At 39.9% G+C, this 17,712-nt stretch overlaps 1 protein-coding gene across 11 annotated transcripts in view; it reads right to left on the reverse strand.

The window, feature by feature from the left end:
- The window catches only part of nipblb (NIPBL cohesin loading factor b), a 28,376-nt gene that overhangs the window by 4,502 nt on the left and 6,162 nt on the right, over positions 1 to 17,712 (reverse strand). For 2 of the 11 annotated variants that reach the window (XM_016556600.1, XM_016556598.1), the window contains exons 5-41: positions 17,047 to 17,155; positions 16,734 to 16,885; positions 16,278 to 16,426; positions 16,071 to 16,152; positions 14,960 to 15,499; positions 11,724 to 13,352; positions 11,442 to 11,564; positions 10,795 to 10,983; positions 10,604 to 10,672; positions 10,437 to 10,526; positions 10,218 to 10,318; positions 10,027 to 10,113; positions 9,713 to 9,944; positions 8,679 to 8,830; positions 8,370 to 8,450; positions 8,183 to 8,283; positions 7,977 to 8,106; positions 7,144 to 7,226; positions 6,499 to 6,631; positions 6,268 to 6,411; positions 6,093 to 6,179; positions 5,778 to 5,998; positions 5,559 to 5,661; positions 5,382 to 5,480; positions 5,153 to 5,299; positions 4,442 to 4,576; positions 3,993 to 4,091; positions 3,836 to 3,889; positions 3,074 to 3,182; positions 2,861 to 2,997; positions 2,433 to 2,573; positions 2,250 to 2,343; positions 2,002 to 2,156; positions 932 to 1,022; positions 665 to 838; positions 361 to 551; positions 169 to 276 (exon numbers count right to left, since the gene is read on the reverse strand). In XM_016556600.1, the coding sequence (XP_016412086.1) occupies positions 169 to 276; positions 361 to 551; positions 665 to 838; positions 932 to 1,022; positions 2,002 to 2,156; positions 2,250 to 2,343; positions 2,433 to 2,573; positions 2,861 to 2,997; positions 3,074 to 3,182; positions 3,836 to 3,889; positions 3,993 to 4,091; positions 4,442 to 4,576; positions 5,153 to 5,299; positions 5,382 to 5,480; positions 5,559 to 5,661; positions 5,778 to 5,998; positions 6,093 to 6,179; positions 6,268 to 6,411; positions 6,499 to 6,631; positions 7,144 to 7,226; positions 7,977 to 8,106; positions 8,183 to 8,283; positions 8,370 to 8,450; positions 8,679 to 8,830; positions 9,713 to 9,944; positions 10,027 to 10,113; positions 10,218 to 10,318; positions 10,437 to 10,526; positions 10,604 to 10,672; positions 10,795 to 10,983; positions 11,442 to 11,564; positions 11,724 to 13,352; positions 14,960 to 15,499; positions 16,071 to 16,152; positions 16,278 to 16,426; positions 16,734 to 16,885; positions 17,047 to 17,155 (6,521 nt within the window). The remainder of the gene's footprint in view (positions 1 to 168; positions 277 to 360; positions 552 to 664; positions 839 to 931; positions 1,023 to 2,001; positions 2,157 to 2,249; positions 2,344 to 2,432; positions 2,574 to 2,860; positions 2,998 to 3,073; positions 3,183 to 3,835; positions 3,890 to 3,992; positions 4,092 to 4,441; positions 4,577 to 5,152; positions 5,300 to 5,381; positions 5,481 to 5,558; positions 5,662 to 5,777; positions 5,999 to 6,092; positions 6,180 to 6,267; positions 6,412 to 6,498; positions 6,632 to 7,143; positions 7,227 to 7,976; positions 8,107 to 8,182; positions 8,284 to 8,369; positions 8,451 to 8,678; positions 8,831 to 9,712; positions 9,945 to 10,026; positions 10,114 to 10,217; positions 10,319 to 10,436; positions 10,527 to 10,603; positions 10,673 to 10,794; positions 10,984 to 11,441; positions 11,565 to 11,723; positions 13,353 to 14,959; positions 15,500 to 16,070; positions 16,153 to 16,277; positions 16,427 to 16,733; positions 16,886 to 17,046; positions 17,156 to 17,712) is intronic. The other 9 variants (XM_016556609.1, XM_016556608.1, XM_016556607.1 and 6 more) reach the window with 9 other exon arrangements.

Raw genomic sequence — 17,712 nt, forward strand, 5'->3', positions numbered from 1 at the left:
TATATATATATATATATATATAGACACACATTTGTTTTTTTAAAATACGTTTTTAAATGGTTTTAGTTTTATTTAGCTATAACCCTACAAATACCTACACCTAATATATTACAATTTATTGCATCATTATACATGACAAATGCATGTTAGTTGTTCAAATCTACTTACGTGAATGAATCCCGTGTATTTCTTATCAATCTCCACCAGCTGTTGATCAGCTTTATTCCTCATTGTGGGTTCCGAGTCGGTTCCCATGGCAATAAGATACGGAACGCACTGATAGAGGAGGAGGAAACAGACAAGTTGAACTAAAGGCTCTTTCAGACCACCTTTAGGAGAATTTGTGCAGTGGATACGTACCTGTACGGGATGAATGAGGCCTTGGCTGAGCGTCAGGGCGATTACATTGAGAGCAAAGTGCCGTACGCTGGATTGCGTGTGGAAAAAGCACTCTAGCACTTGCTTGAGGTAGAGCTGCATGATAGAACTGCTCATGCCAGATGAGATGTCACCCATCTCCTTCAGGTCCTCCTGCTTAGACATCTTCTTCCCTGAAAAGACCAATGACAAAGAATGAGAATAAAAATAGCTAACTGGATAGCTTCTTACCAAGTGACAGCTGCATTGAGCACAGAAAAGAACATCCTTTATAAATGACACTCACACTCCCTGTCGGCTTCCTGCATGCGCGAGTCTTCCTCCTGCAGGTATGTCTGCAGGTTCTTTAGCACCTGGATTTTCAGATTCACTGACGTTTTCCTGTCAGCCAGGAGGCAGTTGTAGAGGTTTTTCACATCTGAAGCAAACATTAGCCCTGGGTGCTGGATGAACAGGAAGCCTGGAGAACCAACAGATCATGGTTTTGTTCACTGTGAGCGCAGTGAAAAGGTAAAAACAAGAAATTAAGTGATTATGGAGCGCAAATATTTACCTAGACCAATGATGGCCTTGGTCTGCACCTCCTCATCCTCATTTTTAGTGAAATACAACAGCAGCTCGAGCACTTTGTCCTTTATGACCACCTGAAAGAGAAGACAACCATTAACCAGACAGGTAAAGGAGTGAATCTTACGAAAACATTTTCAGGTTACATTTGATCAAGGAAATGAAACATATTATAGGCCCATTAAAATATTTTCATATTGTGACATCATATTATGACATTATGCTTAATTGACATTTCGCTTAATTGACATTTCAAGCATATTTTCTTCAAAATTCTCATTCTCCTAATGTGTCCGGATGTTGCAGTTTTGTATTTTTTATTTTTTTTTAAACAAATTTTTCTCATTACTGTCAATTCTCATTAGATTCTAATTGCTGTAGTACATTACTTTTTTATTAGTTTTAAAATGATTTAAATCAGCATTAAAAGCAGCAATGATGTATAGACAAAATGTAAAATGCACCAACTTTTTCACGTTAACATCAGATAAACAAATATAAATAAATAAATAACAACACTGCTGTAATATATATATATATATATATAAATTACTTAAATATTTTTAAATGAAATGATTAAATGATTTAAATGAATGAATAAATAAATTTGACTACTTAGTCCCACTGATCTATTACAAATAGATTTTTTAACAAATAGACTTTTATTAGTGCACAATATATTTCTTGTGATATAAGATTAATAATAAATTAATAATTCAGAATATAATTGTAATTATCATATATATTTCAATTAATACAATAAGTGAATATATTGATTGTGAGAATTCATAAGACTTGTTCTTGAATATAATAAAATTATGTATTTGGGGATAAAGAAAACTCTTGACAAAATTTGTGAGATTAATAAAATTACAAAAACACTGTGATCTAAAAATAAATAAATAAATAAAATTATATTTATTTATATATATATATAATTTGACTAGTCCATTATTATTATTATTATAGTCCATTATAGTACATTTATTAATGCTTACAAATTTCTCCTGGGATTCAAGACTTTTAAAATCCAGAAATCATGACTGAGGATCTCACCTTATTACTGCCTTTGAACTCCTCTTGGTCAAAGTCAAAGTGTCGGCACAGGGCACCCACAGTGAAGAGTGAACGCAGCAGAGCAGGTTTATTAGAGACCAGTACGGTGCAGTTTGGGTCTTCCTGATGCTGCAACTTCAGCTTGCTTAGTGCTCCTTTACATGAAAGAAGAAGAATTTTAGAGTGATTAACACACTCAGGATCACAGAAGAACAAAAGAATCCTGACAGGTGTTGAAATTTACTCACCATAGTATCGGTTGAAACAAGACCACACAAACTTGTAGTTATGGGTGACCTTATTGACGACTGCACCGAGACAACTCACGCAATGCTGCACAACCTGCAGGAAACAAGGCAGATGGCACCATGAAGCTATTCATGTACAAACCGCTGGACATTAGAGTTACTGACACTTGCTCTTCAACTGACCGTCATGCCGTATTTGATGATGAGTTTCATCAGGTCTTCTTCGATGGTGGTGAGGAAATTTTCACTCGGATGTTCCATCAAAGGAACAACAAGCTCCAGGATTTTAGCCACATTACAGATCACCATAAAATCACTCTGAGTCTGTAGGGACACAATAAGCACAAGAAGTGCCTTCACTCTCTGGCCTCTAGATGGCAGCACAACACCATTTATTGCAATATATCAGGGGTCACCAAACTCGGTCCTGGAGGGCCGGTGTCCTGCTTCAACTTGCCTGAACACACCTGCCTGGAAGTTTCAAGTATATATAGTAAGAAACTGATTAGCTTGTTCAGGTGTGTTTGATTAGGGTTGGAGGTAAACTCTGCAGGTCGACCGAGTTTGGTGACCCCTGCAATACATCCTAAGTTTCCCGACGGCATACTCACATTACACTTTGTAGTCAGATACGGCTGCATAGTCATGGCATGTTTCACCATCAGCTGGGGTCGGATCTTGCTAAACAGGTACAGCGTGGTGATACAAGCCACTAGGCAATTGGACGTCAAGCCCTTACTATCACAGTCTGCAAAACAAAAAATAACTCATCAAAAGTTCAACCAAGGTAAATCTTTCGCTTCATAATTTAATACCGCTCATACCAGCGAGAGACTCCTCGTATTTCAGAATATGCTCCACGAGACTGTCCACCAGCTGAGCACAAGCCTTCCTGGCCGGTTTGTACGAGGCATCCTCTTCTGACTTTAACAGCTGTGACAACATCGATTACATCAGTGCTTAGGTTTTATATATATATATATATATATATATATATATGTGTGTGTGCATGTATTACAGTAACCCTTTTTTAAAGCACAAAGGATTTCAGGGAACGTGCTGAACTAATGAAAATAGTCAAAAAAGCTTAAAGCTCTCAAACATGGTCCTATTTTGGGGTGAATTATGAACTGGACACATCTTATGAGTTTTACCCTCGGTCCAAACACAAAGTCAGCTATGGAATATGGTACAGTACAGCTAGTTAAGTCTGCAGGAAGATTTAAATGGCTATCATTTTAGCCTGGTGTGTGACTGTTTGAAAAAAAGTGAATGAAACAACACATTTATATATAATTTTTTTACCCGACAAAAAAAAAATGTATTCCAGTTCACACTTCCTCTGGAGTAACCTGGGGCTAATGCTATGTTCAATTAAACTCAGAAAGTCAGAATTTACTTCCTATTTTGGAAAAGTGCAACAGAATGGATTTGAATGAGTATTTTGCTCTTCTGTCACCCCTTTTGGGGTTCATACTTGCAACCTTTCAAGGTACTATCCCAGATCTCCTTGAAACCCTAGATGCACAACTAAGCATTGGAAAAGCAAATCAAAATTGTCCTTGAACCATAGATGGGCAACTTACATTCTGAAGGAGCTGCTCGAACCAGTCGTAACCGGAATCCTTGCATGCAGCGACCTGAGAGACAATGATTCACGTCAGAGGGACATAATGTGACCTTAAACGTGTATTATAGCACATGTCTTGGGGTCAGATTTTTGCCCACTCTGCAGATCCTTACCACGTCTGTGATGTTGAGAATCTTGCGAGTCATGGCCTGTTTATCATGATTAGGTGTAGGGGTGAACCAGAGCTTCTGAAATGTCTCATTTACCAATTTCTGAATAAGAGATGGCAAAAAGAAACTGGTTATAACAGGGCTGCACAATAATAACATTTTTAAAAACAAAATAAAAATTCTCCCTAGTATAAAAAAAATAGGTGACTAAATTAATCTCTAATAATATAAAAAAATACATAAAATATATATTTTTTGCATTATTAGAAATTAATTAAGACACCTAAATAAAATTAAAAAAATTAAATTAAAATTAAAGTAAATTAGCTTAAACATTTTTTCGTTTTAACATTTTAATAATTGCTTTCCCAACAAAACACAGAATACACAACTTTTACATAAATATAAAGTACATGGATCAATACAGATTGTAAGAGAAAAACACAACTAACCTTGATGCCTTCTTCGTCATTGACCCTCCTGATCATCTTTACACACATCTCTGTGATCTTGTTGAAGGTGGGCTGCTCCAGACAGATGTCCCGTAGGATTTTAATAACCCTCTTCCTCACACTGATGCCTGTGTCCTGCAGAAAAAATTTACCAACACAAATCAGCCTACACAATGAATTCAAAAGAATCAGTTTTCACTGCTAACTGGAAAAAAAGCATGTATTAAATTTACAATATAATTTACAACAGCAAGTAATAAGCTACAGGTGGCCAATCATCATCACTACATAAACCCAGACGGAGTGATCAGCAAGTGTTTTATTTCATGGGTTTTGCCAAATACATAAATAAACAAACAAACAGGTGGACATGGAATATTGATTTGGATACGGTTGTTCTTTAAAAAGGGAGAAATAAAAAACATTCATGGTAACAATTTTGTAACCATTGTAACAATTTAGTTTTTGTTTTATTGTAAAATTAATCTTGGTGATTATTAATTATTTTGTAGTATATCAGGAAAAAGAAATATTGATTAATTGAATTATTTTATTACATGAGAACAAAGAAACTGGTGACTGCTACTAGAGACATCAAGCAAGCAATTAAGGAAATCTGTTAAAGACAAAGGTCAAATATATTTTTTTGCAGTTATAATACAAAAAATATTTGACTGCAAAATTCTATATATGCAAAAAAAAAGCACAAACCAGGATGCGCTCGATCAGCATGTCGTAATACTGTTCAGTTAGCTGTGGTCGACTCAGTACGAAGCGCCCCAGCAGCTCTACCGCAGCTTCTCTCACGCTGGTGGAATTATCCATCAGTCGGCCATGAACTCCCCGCTGCATGTCCGACTAAACCAAAAAAGGAAATGAGAATGAAAAATATGCAGATGAGAACATTAAAAAGCTTAGTTTTTTTGGAAACTGCACTCACCCGTGCCAGAATGCTTGGATCCACCGCAACCACTTCAGAAAGACATTTCATCGCTTTAGTTCTCACTGCAATGGCACTTTCACCGAGAACTCTCAATATCTACAGACACAAATGGGGAGATGTATTATTGATATGCAAATACAAACAAAAATGCTGAGAGATGTGATGACCTCTAACCTGTGTGAGATAAATATCAAAGCTCTGTGCAAACGGCCTCATGGAGGCCAGATATCGCACAATAAGACACGAGTCCTCATAGTTGACAGTATCCGAGTTTATTCTGTGAGAAAACACATAGCAGGTGTCAAAACGCTTCTAAACATATCACATTTTCATTTTTTGGGTAAACTATCCCTTTAACAAAGTTGTTTAGGCAAAAATCGCTGCTGTTTGTACCTCAGTGAGCGGAATTTCGATGCCGAGGTCTTGATAACAGACCGGAGGAACTTCTTGCGCGCTTCAGCTTTCTGCAAGATCTCACTAGTGGTCTCGACGTCCCTGGCATGGTGCGGCCCATCGGACGAGTCGTCGTCCCTCTGACTTTGCGATTTCATGGCTTTCTCCGTCTCAGTGCTGGTGTCCCTGAACCACTGCGCGATGTAGAACTTCCGTGCAAACTTTTGGAAATGAAGACATCACAACAACATTAAAACCACTAGAGATTCTTAGGGCTTTTTTTCTCGTCACAATAATATGTCTGAATTTTCTCACCAATAGCGACGGGTCAGTCTCTACGTTCTCGTCCATGTAACCCAGCAGAGCCTTCTGCAGCTGCTGAATCTCATCACCGCCTGAGCTCTGTAAAACACAAAATAGCACGAGTTTCTTTCAGACCAGGAGGGATTCATACATGCGATGGCACAGATGGGCGGACTCTGCCGTTTACCTCTCCGAGGATGCGGTTGATTGAACGCTGGTCCATTTTGCTGGTGACGGCATCTTTGCGAAGACGTGCAGCCACTGTGCCCAGATAATCCAAAGAGGCCACTCTCAAAGCCATCTCTGTCTGCTTATTACTGAACTGGTGAACCTACAAAGAGAAACCAGAGCGTTGGGTGAGTTTTCAAGTGATGTAACGGGGCACATTCTACCTGTGAAATATCAATCTGAAACTCACCAGCAGCCTTCCCAGAAGGCTCAGCAGCAGTTCTGCAGCTGGCCAATCAGGTTTATTCACTGTGGACAGTAGATCCTGAACAAAGTTCTCAAACAGTGGCCTGTAGTCATCCTCACCTTGCTTACTACCACACCTAAAATGAAAATAAATAAACGCAAGTGTAAGTTAATTTCCAAGAATGACAAGATTTTTTCTTGAAAAAATGAAATTGATCTAGAAGCATATATACAGAGCATCTGCTGCTCACTCCTTTGCAGTAATATTATTCAGTATCGTCCCTGTCAAATAAAATGCCCCTCCCTCAGAAGAATTTACAAATAAATGAAATAAAAATAAACAAATAAATTAAAACAGAGTACAAAAATAGGCAAGTAAAACTACAACAATAATTTAGCAATGCAGGTGTTGTTTGTCCTGAGATAGCATGGTTAAGCCCTCTTGAAAAGCATCAGATGAGAGTAAAACAGGTGTTTCCTGAGACAGTGTACATGCTCAGCTTAAAGACACGGTATGTAGATGAAAAGACATGCATTACTGATGCCAGAACACCACTGCTTAAATATAAATGACTTAAAAGTTCATTTTTTTCCCCAATATAAATGGGTTGAATTGTGTGGGTGGAATAATGTCAGGGGCTTTTCTTACTTTTTGAGGAAAACGGAGAGGAAGTTTTGTGCTGTTCTCATTGCAGTCTCATATGAGTTTGTGATTAATACATCCTGATCAACCTGAAAAAAAAAAAATGAGTAACTTAATAAAGTAAGCCTAAAAGGCATAAAGAAAAAAAATTAAACTATCGAACATTCTTGGAAAGCACTTTTTTTTACAGAAGAGACTCACAATCACTTGTAGTAATGTGACAGTCATTTCAGCATGTAGCTATTAGCTAAGAATACAAACCAAAAACTAAAACATGCCAAAAAAAGGCTTTAAACAGGGTCTTCTTGCTATTTTACCTTTAAGCCCTCTGTCAATATAAAATGACAACATGGAATATGTAAATGACCTCAAAGGCTTAGAGTCAGCAAGATCTTTTTATTTAAAGAAATTAATTGTATTCAGCAAGGATGCATGAAATTGATCAAAAGTGACAACAACGGCTTATAACACACCAAATCAGCATATCAGAATGATTTATTAAGGATCATGTGACACTGAACACTGGAGTAATTGCTGAAAATTCAGCTTTTGCAATTGCATCAGAAGAATAAATTACATTTTAAAACAGAAAATACCTATTTTAAATTGTAATAATATTTCATAATATTGCTGTTTTACTGAATTTTGTATAAAATAAATGCAGCCTTGGTGAGCATAAGAGATTTAAAAACACTAAAAAAGTCTTACTGACCCCAAACTTTTTTTTTTTTTCCCCAGGAAGGTTTTGGGTGGAGAGTTCACTTCAGTGAACATCAGGGTATGTCTGATCATAACAGCAAGGAAAATCCTTTTCCAATACATCTGAAGATTCAATTTACCTTTCTGTCATTATAATCATCTGAGTCCTTATCAGAAGGTAGATGGACCACACACTGAATGAGCTGCAGAACCAGCGCCGTCACCATCTGAATGTACATGGGCTCGCCATCCATGTCACTGCTGTTCAGTCTGAACACACAATATAGTCAATGCATATGCTCAAAAAGTGCCCTTGTCAGCTGGTAGAATAGACTGCAGCATATACCTGAAATTTCTTAAGTTTCTCTTGCTGGTTGGCAGTCTGGCAAGAGAGGTGAAGATCTCCTCCAGAATCAGCTGCCTGTGCTTCTCATATCTAGAGAAAACCTAGAAATTGCACAACACAACAGTGTTAGCTGCAGTTAGCACAGCAAAGTATAGTGTAAAGAGAGCTGAACCGCACTGGTACTTACAGCCGTCACTAGTTTAATAGCACAAAGCTGCAGCTCACTCACATTCTCAACAAAGAATGGAGTGATACCTAGAGACGAGACCTGTAGAGAGAAATACACAAGTGCGGATTTAATAATTTTGCTAATGGAAATGAAACCTGACTACATCTAAATTCTAAATTCATGTTTCTGGCCTTATTCTGCTTGATTCATTGGTATATGAAATGTTTGTCTACACAATATTGTGCCAAAATGTAATAACGGCTGACTGCAGCAAAGTACAAGAGAATTTTATTTCAAAGCAGCAGCAGTCAGAGATCAAACTCTCACCTGAAGGATGGTCGTGTCAGTCAACAGCTGAATCTCCAAGAGTTCAGACAGGTTACTGATAATGTCACAAACTTTGTTGTAGAGCATGACAGCAACTCTCTGCTTGTGCGTTGAGCACTTTGCTCGCTTGGCTTTTGAGCTTAGCGTTCCACCTGAAACGGACCAAGAATAGACATAATTTGGACAGTTGTTGTGATGATCAGGCATTTTGGTCAGGACAAAAAAAAAAAAGATTTTTAAGTTTTTAACCCATTCAACATGACTATACAACAACGATGCTAGCATTATTATCAAAAATAATATTTTTATTTGAATTATAAAAAATGAAATAAAAAAATACTACTATAGCAGTAATACTATTGTACAGTAAAATTAAAATGAGTATTTATTAATAATAATAATTTTATACAACAACATTAAAATGAAAATACTAATATTAGTGTCATTGCTTTCATGTGGTGCTTGGTGAATGCTAATTTTGAACTGAGGTGTTAAGGGTGTTTTCCCACATAGCCGCTAGATGATGCCACTCGCTTGTGCAGTGCAGTCAGAAATTACGGCATACATGCATGAAATACATTAACATTAATATGTCTGCTAAATGATTAAATGTAAATGTAAATACATGCATTTTAAATGTATTTGAAAATGCAGCATTTTCCCCTAAAATTTACTCAATTCATGCGGGTCATACTTCAGGACGGAAAATAAAGAAATCTGTATAATTATGGAAAAATTACATCCTTGGATGACATATACCCACTTTGTCCTAATTAGTAAAGTTTCCAGTATCAAGCTGGAAGCAATTTCAGTCCAGAATGAAAGCAATATAATAACATTACAGCCAATCAGAAAATATTTGATAATAAGAGACCAATGAGATTTCACAGTCAGGATAAAAATATAAACCAAGCAACAGATGTCTTGTCGTACAAGCACTTTGTGGCCCTGCCTGGTGGGGACAAAAACTCAAGTTAGCATGGAATAGAAAGGATCTTGTAGGTTAGGACACGGTGTTAAGGTACAGGACTGACCGCCATGAGGGTCCACCCTGTAGACGGGGTCGTACTGTGGGTACAGGGTGTTTTGTAGATGGAACTTGGCGTACTGCACGACCCTCTCGATAACATCCTCAATGTAAACAGCCTTCGGCATTCGTGCTGAGGTCATGATGTTAAGAGCCATCAGACAAGCATCAGCAGATTTGGTGACACGTTCCATGATGAGGTCACGCCACAAACGCTCCTCGTCGTCCCTGTCGTTGTCCTGAAATCACAAGGACAGGGAACCTGTCAGTGAGAGTCAATGGCAGAGCCATTCCACCAATAGAAACTACAATGATGCTTACATGATTCATGAAGGTGGAGAGCTTCGCACCATCCTGAATGTTTTTTTCCAAAATACTCTGGACCTTCACCATCTTATCAGATGGAATCTGAGGATAAAAGCAATTAGTATTAAAAGATCAAGTATTTATGATGTGTCCTGTCTCTTGAGACTTGAGATCTCTCCTGTTGACAAAGATGATCCTGTACCCACCTTATGCATGATGCCCATAGCCTTTATTTTGGCTGATTCACTGTTTAACTCCGAGAGCTGGTGTTTTCCGAGGAGCAGCTCCTGAGGAATCTCATCATCATCTGCATTCATTAAATCAATTACTGTCAAGCTTGCAGAAGCATTCCAGTACGGCAGAATCTGAAATAATTTGAACCTTCAGTGTCAAATGTAATAATTTCTCCACATTTGTACATTTACCTAATGATGTCAAGTCCACATCTTCAAGGTTTTCAAGAATGTTGTCAACACTGGTGGAAAATCTCTTGAACGTGGATGAGTCCATCATTTCTGTGGAGCACAAGTTGGATTACTACAGATCTCAGCATTTCAGATCGCTCAACGCTGATTACAATCTGCAAACATACCGTCCTCAGTCAGTTTGGGCTCGTAGGCTTTCCTCTTTTTCTGCTTTTCCTTCTTCAACTTTCTGGCGACTTGTTGTTGAAGGATGTCAAAGATCAGAGTTATTCGATTTCCACACTTCAACCCATTTGAACAACAAAACTGTCAACACTGACAACATAACAAATGCTAACATGTACAAGTGGTCACTTACGATCACTCAGGCTGGGAGGGGGTGAATCTTCATCCGAGTCCATGGGACTTCGTTCTCTGTATCGACTGCCTGAACTTCTCCGGCTGTCATAGTGACCTCCACTTCGTCGATGATCTCCAGAACCCCTCCGGTCCTTTTCTTCATATTCCCATGCTTTGTCTCGGTCCTTTTTCAAACGCTTTGGGGGCACTAAAAGCCAGGAAGACAAAAAATTTTAATGGAAAAGCAACTTAAATCTATCTCAACTCTAAGAAATAAAGCAGAGGAGACATTATAATTCAGAAGAAATATTGGAGACAGCCAGAAAAAACTACATTACTAACAATTTAGGTTTTCATGCAAACATGGGTTTGATTATTCATCAAGATCAGTTCGAATCTGGACTAGTGTAAAAACTGTCTTTGAAGTCATTAGAAAGGTGAAGGTTTAAAGTGAACAACAATACAGTTTGTATTTAATTCAAAATGGATGTGAACTAACTGCATTCTGTAGGACTATTTTACCAATAGTTTATTAGTAACAACAACTAAACCAAAGCATTGCTTTCCATTTCAATTTTTGTACTAACATTGATGATGAAACCCTGATTTGGATCAAGCAGGTACATTAAGTGTGAAAACAACATTAGATTCAGTATATTTACTTACGTTCTACAGAGCTACTGTCATCATCTGAGCTGACTTCAGCATACTTGGGCTTCTCATTAGTGGAGCTGCGTCTGCGTTTATTCATTTTCACCCTCTCACACAGTGGCATACGGGAATCCATCTCTGCCAGCACATGATGAGGAAGTTCCGTTAACACTACAGAGAGGGCTACTCAAACTCTTCAAATGCACATTCAGACAATCTGTCAATTCGGTGTACAATGAACTAAAAAAAACTCACTGGTCATAAAATATCAAGAAAACAAGGGTCACAAGGACTTACCTCCAAACGATTTTCCATAAGACGACTTGCTCTTGCTTGACTTGCTGCGCGAATTACTGATCAACTTCTGGACCTCATCAATGGAAAGTTTCTTCAGAACAACAACAGGTTTGGCGCCCTTATTGAGGTCCTCCACCAGGTCCAGTTTTTCTAATTTCACAAGTGGCTCTCGTCGCATTTCTTGCATGACGTTACCGTCTTTGTCCCGTTTCAACTTGGGAATGACAAAGTTCTTTAATGCACTCGATTTGCCCCCCAGTAGGTAGTTGGGAAATTCTGCCGTTTTACTGTCCGAGGACGGAGGCTTGTGTCCATCAAGTCGGTTCTTGCCTCCACTCCGTTTCTCGTCTTTGTTGTTGGAAGTTTTGTGGACTGACCGTTCAGGTTTTGTTTTGGATTCTGCTCCACTACGAGGTTCCTGCTTCAACCGAGGACTGTTAGGACGGGAGCGCTGCTCAGGAGACCGCTTGTCCCGGGACTCTGTTGATTCTGTGTGGCGTTTCTTTTCTTGGTCTCGATCCCTGTCCCGAACTTTATCCCGGACCCTCTCCCGTTCCTTGTCCTGATTTTTCTCTCGTTCCCTGTCCCGATCTTTTACCCGCTCCTTGTCCTGATCTTTCTCCCGCACCTTGTCCCGATCTTTCTCCCGCTCCTTGTCCCGATCTTTCTCCCGCTCCTTGTCCCGATTTTTAACCCGCTCTTTATCTCGATCTTTCTCCCGCACCTTGTCTTGATCTTTCTCTCGCACCTTGTCCCGATCTTTCTCCGGCACCTTGTCCCGATCTTTCTCCCGCACCTTGTCCCGATCTTTCTCCCGCACCTTGTCCCGATCTTTCTCTTGCACCTTGTCCCGATCTTTCTCCTGCTCCTTGTCCCGCACCTTGTCTCGATCTTTCTCTCGCTCCTTGTCCTGATTTTCCCCTTCCTTTCCTGTTTCCTGATCCCGATCTATGTCCCTGTTGTGCTCTACCCGGCTGGACTTAGATATGTCTGGTCGTCGGACTTTAGAACCTTCACTGTCCCGATCTTTTTGCCTCTCCTCTTTGCTCTCTCGAGTTGACTCCGACCATCCTTCCTGTTTTCTGGAAGTTTCATGACCTTTTCCCTCAGGCCTCACTTTGTCAGACTTACCGTCATGTCTGTGCTTGGAGAGATCCGATCTTTTTTCCGAACTCACTTTGTTGGAGATCTCCCGGCGGTTCTCGTGCTTGTGTTTGGGAGTCTCTGGTCGTCCATCTGAAGCAGTTTTCTGTGGCGTAGTTTCCACCCGTTGCTTGATGACTTCTGGACGACCATCTACTGTCCTAAGCACCTCTCCATCTGTCTTTGATTTGAGCCGCAAGACCCCGGTGGATTCAGAACCATCTTCTGGCCAGCGCTGGGCCTCTGTTGCAGGGACAGGACAGGAGTCCACTGGCCCTTCCACCCTCCCTGCCTGTTGCAGGTCTATACTGACCATCAAGGCCGGCCGACTGGCTCCGTTACTAGCGGCACAAGCCTCTTGAGGTACCAGTTTGTTCCCAGCATTGCATCCGCCACCCACGCCAGGTGTTCCAGAAGAGCCAGCGGTGCCCGCAGCTCCTGGTTCCTGAGGGTACGAATCCTGCTTTCTCTTCTTCAGAGGTTTGTCTGCAGAATTAGAATCACACAGGTAAGAAGAATTATTTAACACATGTACATTTTCATCAACAAATATGAGTGGAGCTTGCTAAACTCTCTGGCTCGATGCTAGGGTTTTCTGTGGCTGCTAGGGCACTGCTGTGTGTTTGTTAAAGGTGTTCTAAGTCGTTAGCATGTTACTATGTGGTCGCTAGAAGGTTATGGGTGGTTACCAGGGTGCTTTTGTTTTTGTAGTTGCTAAGGAAAGGTGTTATAACATTACTATGTGGTTGTTAGAATGTTCTAGGTTGTTGCCAGGGTGCTGCTATGTGGTTTTCAGGGGGTTCTGATTGGTTGTAAGCATGTTACTCAGTGGTTTCTTGGGCACTGGCATGTGGTTAAGCTGTTACTATACAGTTGCTAGGATGTTCTAGGTGGTTACCAGGGTGCTGTTTGTTGATTGCTAAGGTAATCTCATTGGCAGGAAGCAATTTACCCTTTGGTTGTCAGGATGTTCAGGGTAGATGCCAGGATCCTGCTATATGGTTTTTAAGGTGTTGAATTGTTGTACAAGCTGAATTGTTGTTAGTGGTTGCTAGGATGTTCAGGATGTTTGCCAGGGTGTTGCTTAGCAGTTGCCGAGGAAGGTCTTACTAGAAAATTCAGGGTTGCTTCCAGGATGCTGCTATGTGGTTCTTAAGGTATTCTGAATGGTTGTTAGAAAGTTACTACATGGTTGTGGATGGTTGTCAGGATATTGCTTTGTGGTTGCCAAGTTTTTCTGATTGGTTTCTAGCATGCTACTACATGGTTGCTAGGATGTTCTTGGGTGATTGCCAGGGTCCTGCTTTGCAATTGGTAAGGTAAGGTGTTACTATACAGTATTACAATGTGGCTGCTAAGATGTTCTGGGTGGGTGCCAGGGAACTGCTTTGCAGTTGCTAAGGTAAGGTGTTATTATGATACTATGCATTGCTAGGATGTTCAGGGTGGGCACCAGGATCCTACTATGTGTTTTTTTTAGTTGTTCTGAATTGTTTTTAGTGGTTGCTAGGGTGTTGCTTTCCAGTTACCAAGGAAGTTAAGGGTGGTTGTCAGGATGCTACTGTGTGGTTCTTGAAGTATTCTGAATGGTTGCTCTAACAACAGTTAAAACGTGGTTGTAGATGTTGCTAGGACATTGCTTTGTGGTTGCTAAGTTGTTCTGATTGGTTTCTAGCATGTTACTATGTGTTTGCTAGGATGTTCTGGGGTAGTTGCCAGGGTCCTGCTTTGCAATTGGTAAGGCAAGTTGTTACTATATTATGATGTGATTGCTAGGATGTTCTGGGTGGGTGCCAGGGAACTGCTTTGCAATTGGTAAGGCAAGTTGTTACTATATTATGATGTGGTTGCTTGGATGTTCTGGGTGGGTGCCAGGGAACTGCTTTGCAATTGGTAAGGCAAGTTGTTACTATATTATGATGTGGTTGCTTGGATGTTCTGAGTGGGTGCCAGGGCATTGCTAGCAGTTGTAGTTATGAGCGTTGCTAACATGTTAACCTTTATCGGCACCAGTAATAAAAGCTGTCATACAGATTACTAGATAATCGATTAAAAGCATGCACATCAAGTGACAACTAGAAAATAAACACAACCTTTATCTTGAACTTCCTTAGAGCAGCGTTCTCGTTCTATAGCGGATTCCCTCTCAATCCTTTCGATCTCAGCAAGAGCATCCAGCTCTGCCTCGTCGTAGGGGGTTCCACTAACTACCCCGGGTTGCTTGGCTGCAAGTGCCCCAGTGTTCTGTAGTACAGGAACCTGCTGGTAGGCCGACTGCTCACCCGATAGACACTGACCTGTGGAGAGCCGTTCCTGGGGGTTCCGGTGATATGGTAAGCTATTGCACGATAGTTCATTCTCAGCCTCTGAGCCATGCTCTACCACTGATAATGGCTCAGCTGACTGCTCAGTCTCAGAAGACTTCACTCGAGACAACTTTATTGTTAGCTTTGTGGAGTCTTTAGTGGGTGAGCTGACAATGTCATACATGGCACTTTTACCCCCCTCCTCTTTCATTATTTTTTTCTGTTTCTTTTTCCGTTCAGGTGAGTCCAACAGGAGGTCAGGAGCAGCATCACTTGGGGAGGTGTAGGGTGGAGGAGACTGAAAAATCAAGGGCGGCCGAGATCCAACTGAAATTTAACCAACATAAAGTTGAAAAATCATACTTCTGTGTAAATCAGCAATATGGCAACAGAATAAGCTTTTGGAATGAACCAGTTTGTCAGAGTTTGGTTGGTTTAATTTCTGCATCTTTGCATATCCACATTCTGTCTGTCTGTTGAGATATTCTCAATGAAAAAAGTAGAGGCTTGGACCCAGAAACAGTATTCCTTACATCACAACTTAACAAAAGGAGAGTATTATTTCTCACAGCTGCTTGTCTCTGAATATATTTTCTTGGGAGAACAGCAAGCATACTCATACTATACAGACAAGTACAAGCATATGTGTAAATGATGTATGTTCAAAGTGACAATAACACAAATTAAACAGTGAATCTGGCAATGTCTCACCCTGCATTGCTACCTACTTACAGTGGTACACATGTGGCACTAGTAAGCACTGTGGTACTCACGGGTGAGACTGCTGCAAACGTACCCAAAGTACAATGTGAAAAGAGACCAGTAGGAGTTAAAGTAGGGACCTAAAAGCATACCCATCTAAAAATGGTATAGGTACAAAAATGGAGGTTCAATCTACCTTTCGGAGTCCCTTCACTTCCAGCAGGGGAGCAGACGGAGCGTACAGGAAAGGAGACGTTTCTCAAAGCGGGGTCACTCTCCTGTGAAAACACAGGTTGAAAAATGTGCTGTTAATACAGATCCAGGCACAATCGAATGAAGGAAAAATAATTTGGAGGCAGAAATATACGTTGGGTTATAAAAACTTCTGTTGGCAAGCACTCACATCATTTCCAAGTCTCTGGACAATGCTGATGTACTCATCGTTGGAGCAATGCCTCGCATTATGGTTGGAGTTACCCGACACTTGACAGGAGACCTTGTTGTCATGGATGTTTCTCATACCACCAGGAACTATTGGACTGGATACGGATACTGCAATACAAAAAAAACTTATGCACCGATTTATTTTTATTTGGAATAATCTGCATTGATTAATTTTTCACAATAAGAACAAGAACATGCATTAAGAAATTGAATACACATTTCAGTTTTTGATTTTAACAGCCAGGGATGGTTTCACATATCATTCAGCAAGGGACGTGGATAAAAGAAGATTCACTAAGAACAAATCTTATTAAAACCACTTTTCCTTGAGCCTTGAGGTGTTTTAAGACTACAGATAATGAAAATGGTGACAATCCTCTTGAGGTTCTCTTTAGAGAGGAGACTGGAGACTCACTTTGCTGGATCTGTTGGTGCTGAGGGTAGCTGGGTGGGTGGCTGTACTGCATGTAGCCTGCGGGGCTCTGTGGCGCATACGGGCTGGGCACTGGGCTGTTCTGCTGGGGCATGTACCTGGTACCAGAACTTGCCTGAGGTTGAACATATCGGCTGTCGAGTAAGAGCAGAACTAGTCAGTATACAGACTGGAAATGGAACCAGATTTTTTTTTGCATATTTTAATTCCTTTAATCACACTAGATGGAGTTAAAATGGTATGCTGTTTGCCACTTACATATCTAACCCAAATAAAAAGGAAACTGAAACAGTACCTGGGAGGGCTCGGAGTTATAGTGGTTTGCTGGTAGTTTGACGCCGGACTTCCATGCATTGAATTCTGAGGCATCTTGTATGGTGGTATCATTGGCTGTTGCATTAAACCTTCAAAGCATAAAACAAAGACCATCAACAAACCATGGGTTTAAAATGTTGACTTCATGGGGCAAATGACATGGCAATTCAAGCTCACATTTGTCATGCTATCTGACTAGAACTCCAATGAGTTAGATTAAACTCAGTCACCAATAAAATAATTTTGTGACCCAAATGCAAAAAAAAAAGTAACACTTACAATAATTTCATATATACACTACAGTTTAAAAGTTTGCAGGTCAGTAATAATTTAAAGTTAATAATTTTTTTTCCAGCAAGGATGCATCAAAGAATCAAGGATTTATCAAAACTGACAGCAAAGACGTATGTTCTTTTGAACTTTATATTCATCATAGCATCTGGAATAAAATGCATCCTATTTTCCATAAAAATATTAAGCAGAGCATCTGTTTTGAACTGTGTTTGATTAAAGGGGTCATATGATGCGATTAAAATTTTTCCTTTCTCTTTGGAGTGTTACAAGCTCTTGGTGCATAAAGAAGATCTGTAAAGTTGCAAAGACTAAAGTCTCAAATCCAAAGAGATATTCTTTATAAAAGTTAGTT

Source organism: Sinocyclocheilus rhinocerous, unplaced genomic scaffold (genome assembly GCF_001515625.1).
Source record: "Sinocyclocheilus rhinocerous isolate Xijiao unplaced genomic scaffold, SAMN03320098_v1.1 scaffold106, whole genome shotgun sequence".
Lineage (NCBI taxonomy): Eukaryota > Metazoa > Chordata > Actinopteri > Cypriniformes > Cyprinidae > Sinocyclocheilus > Sinocyclocheilus rhinocerous.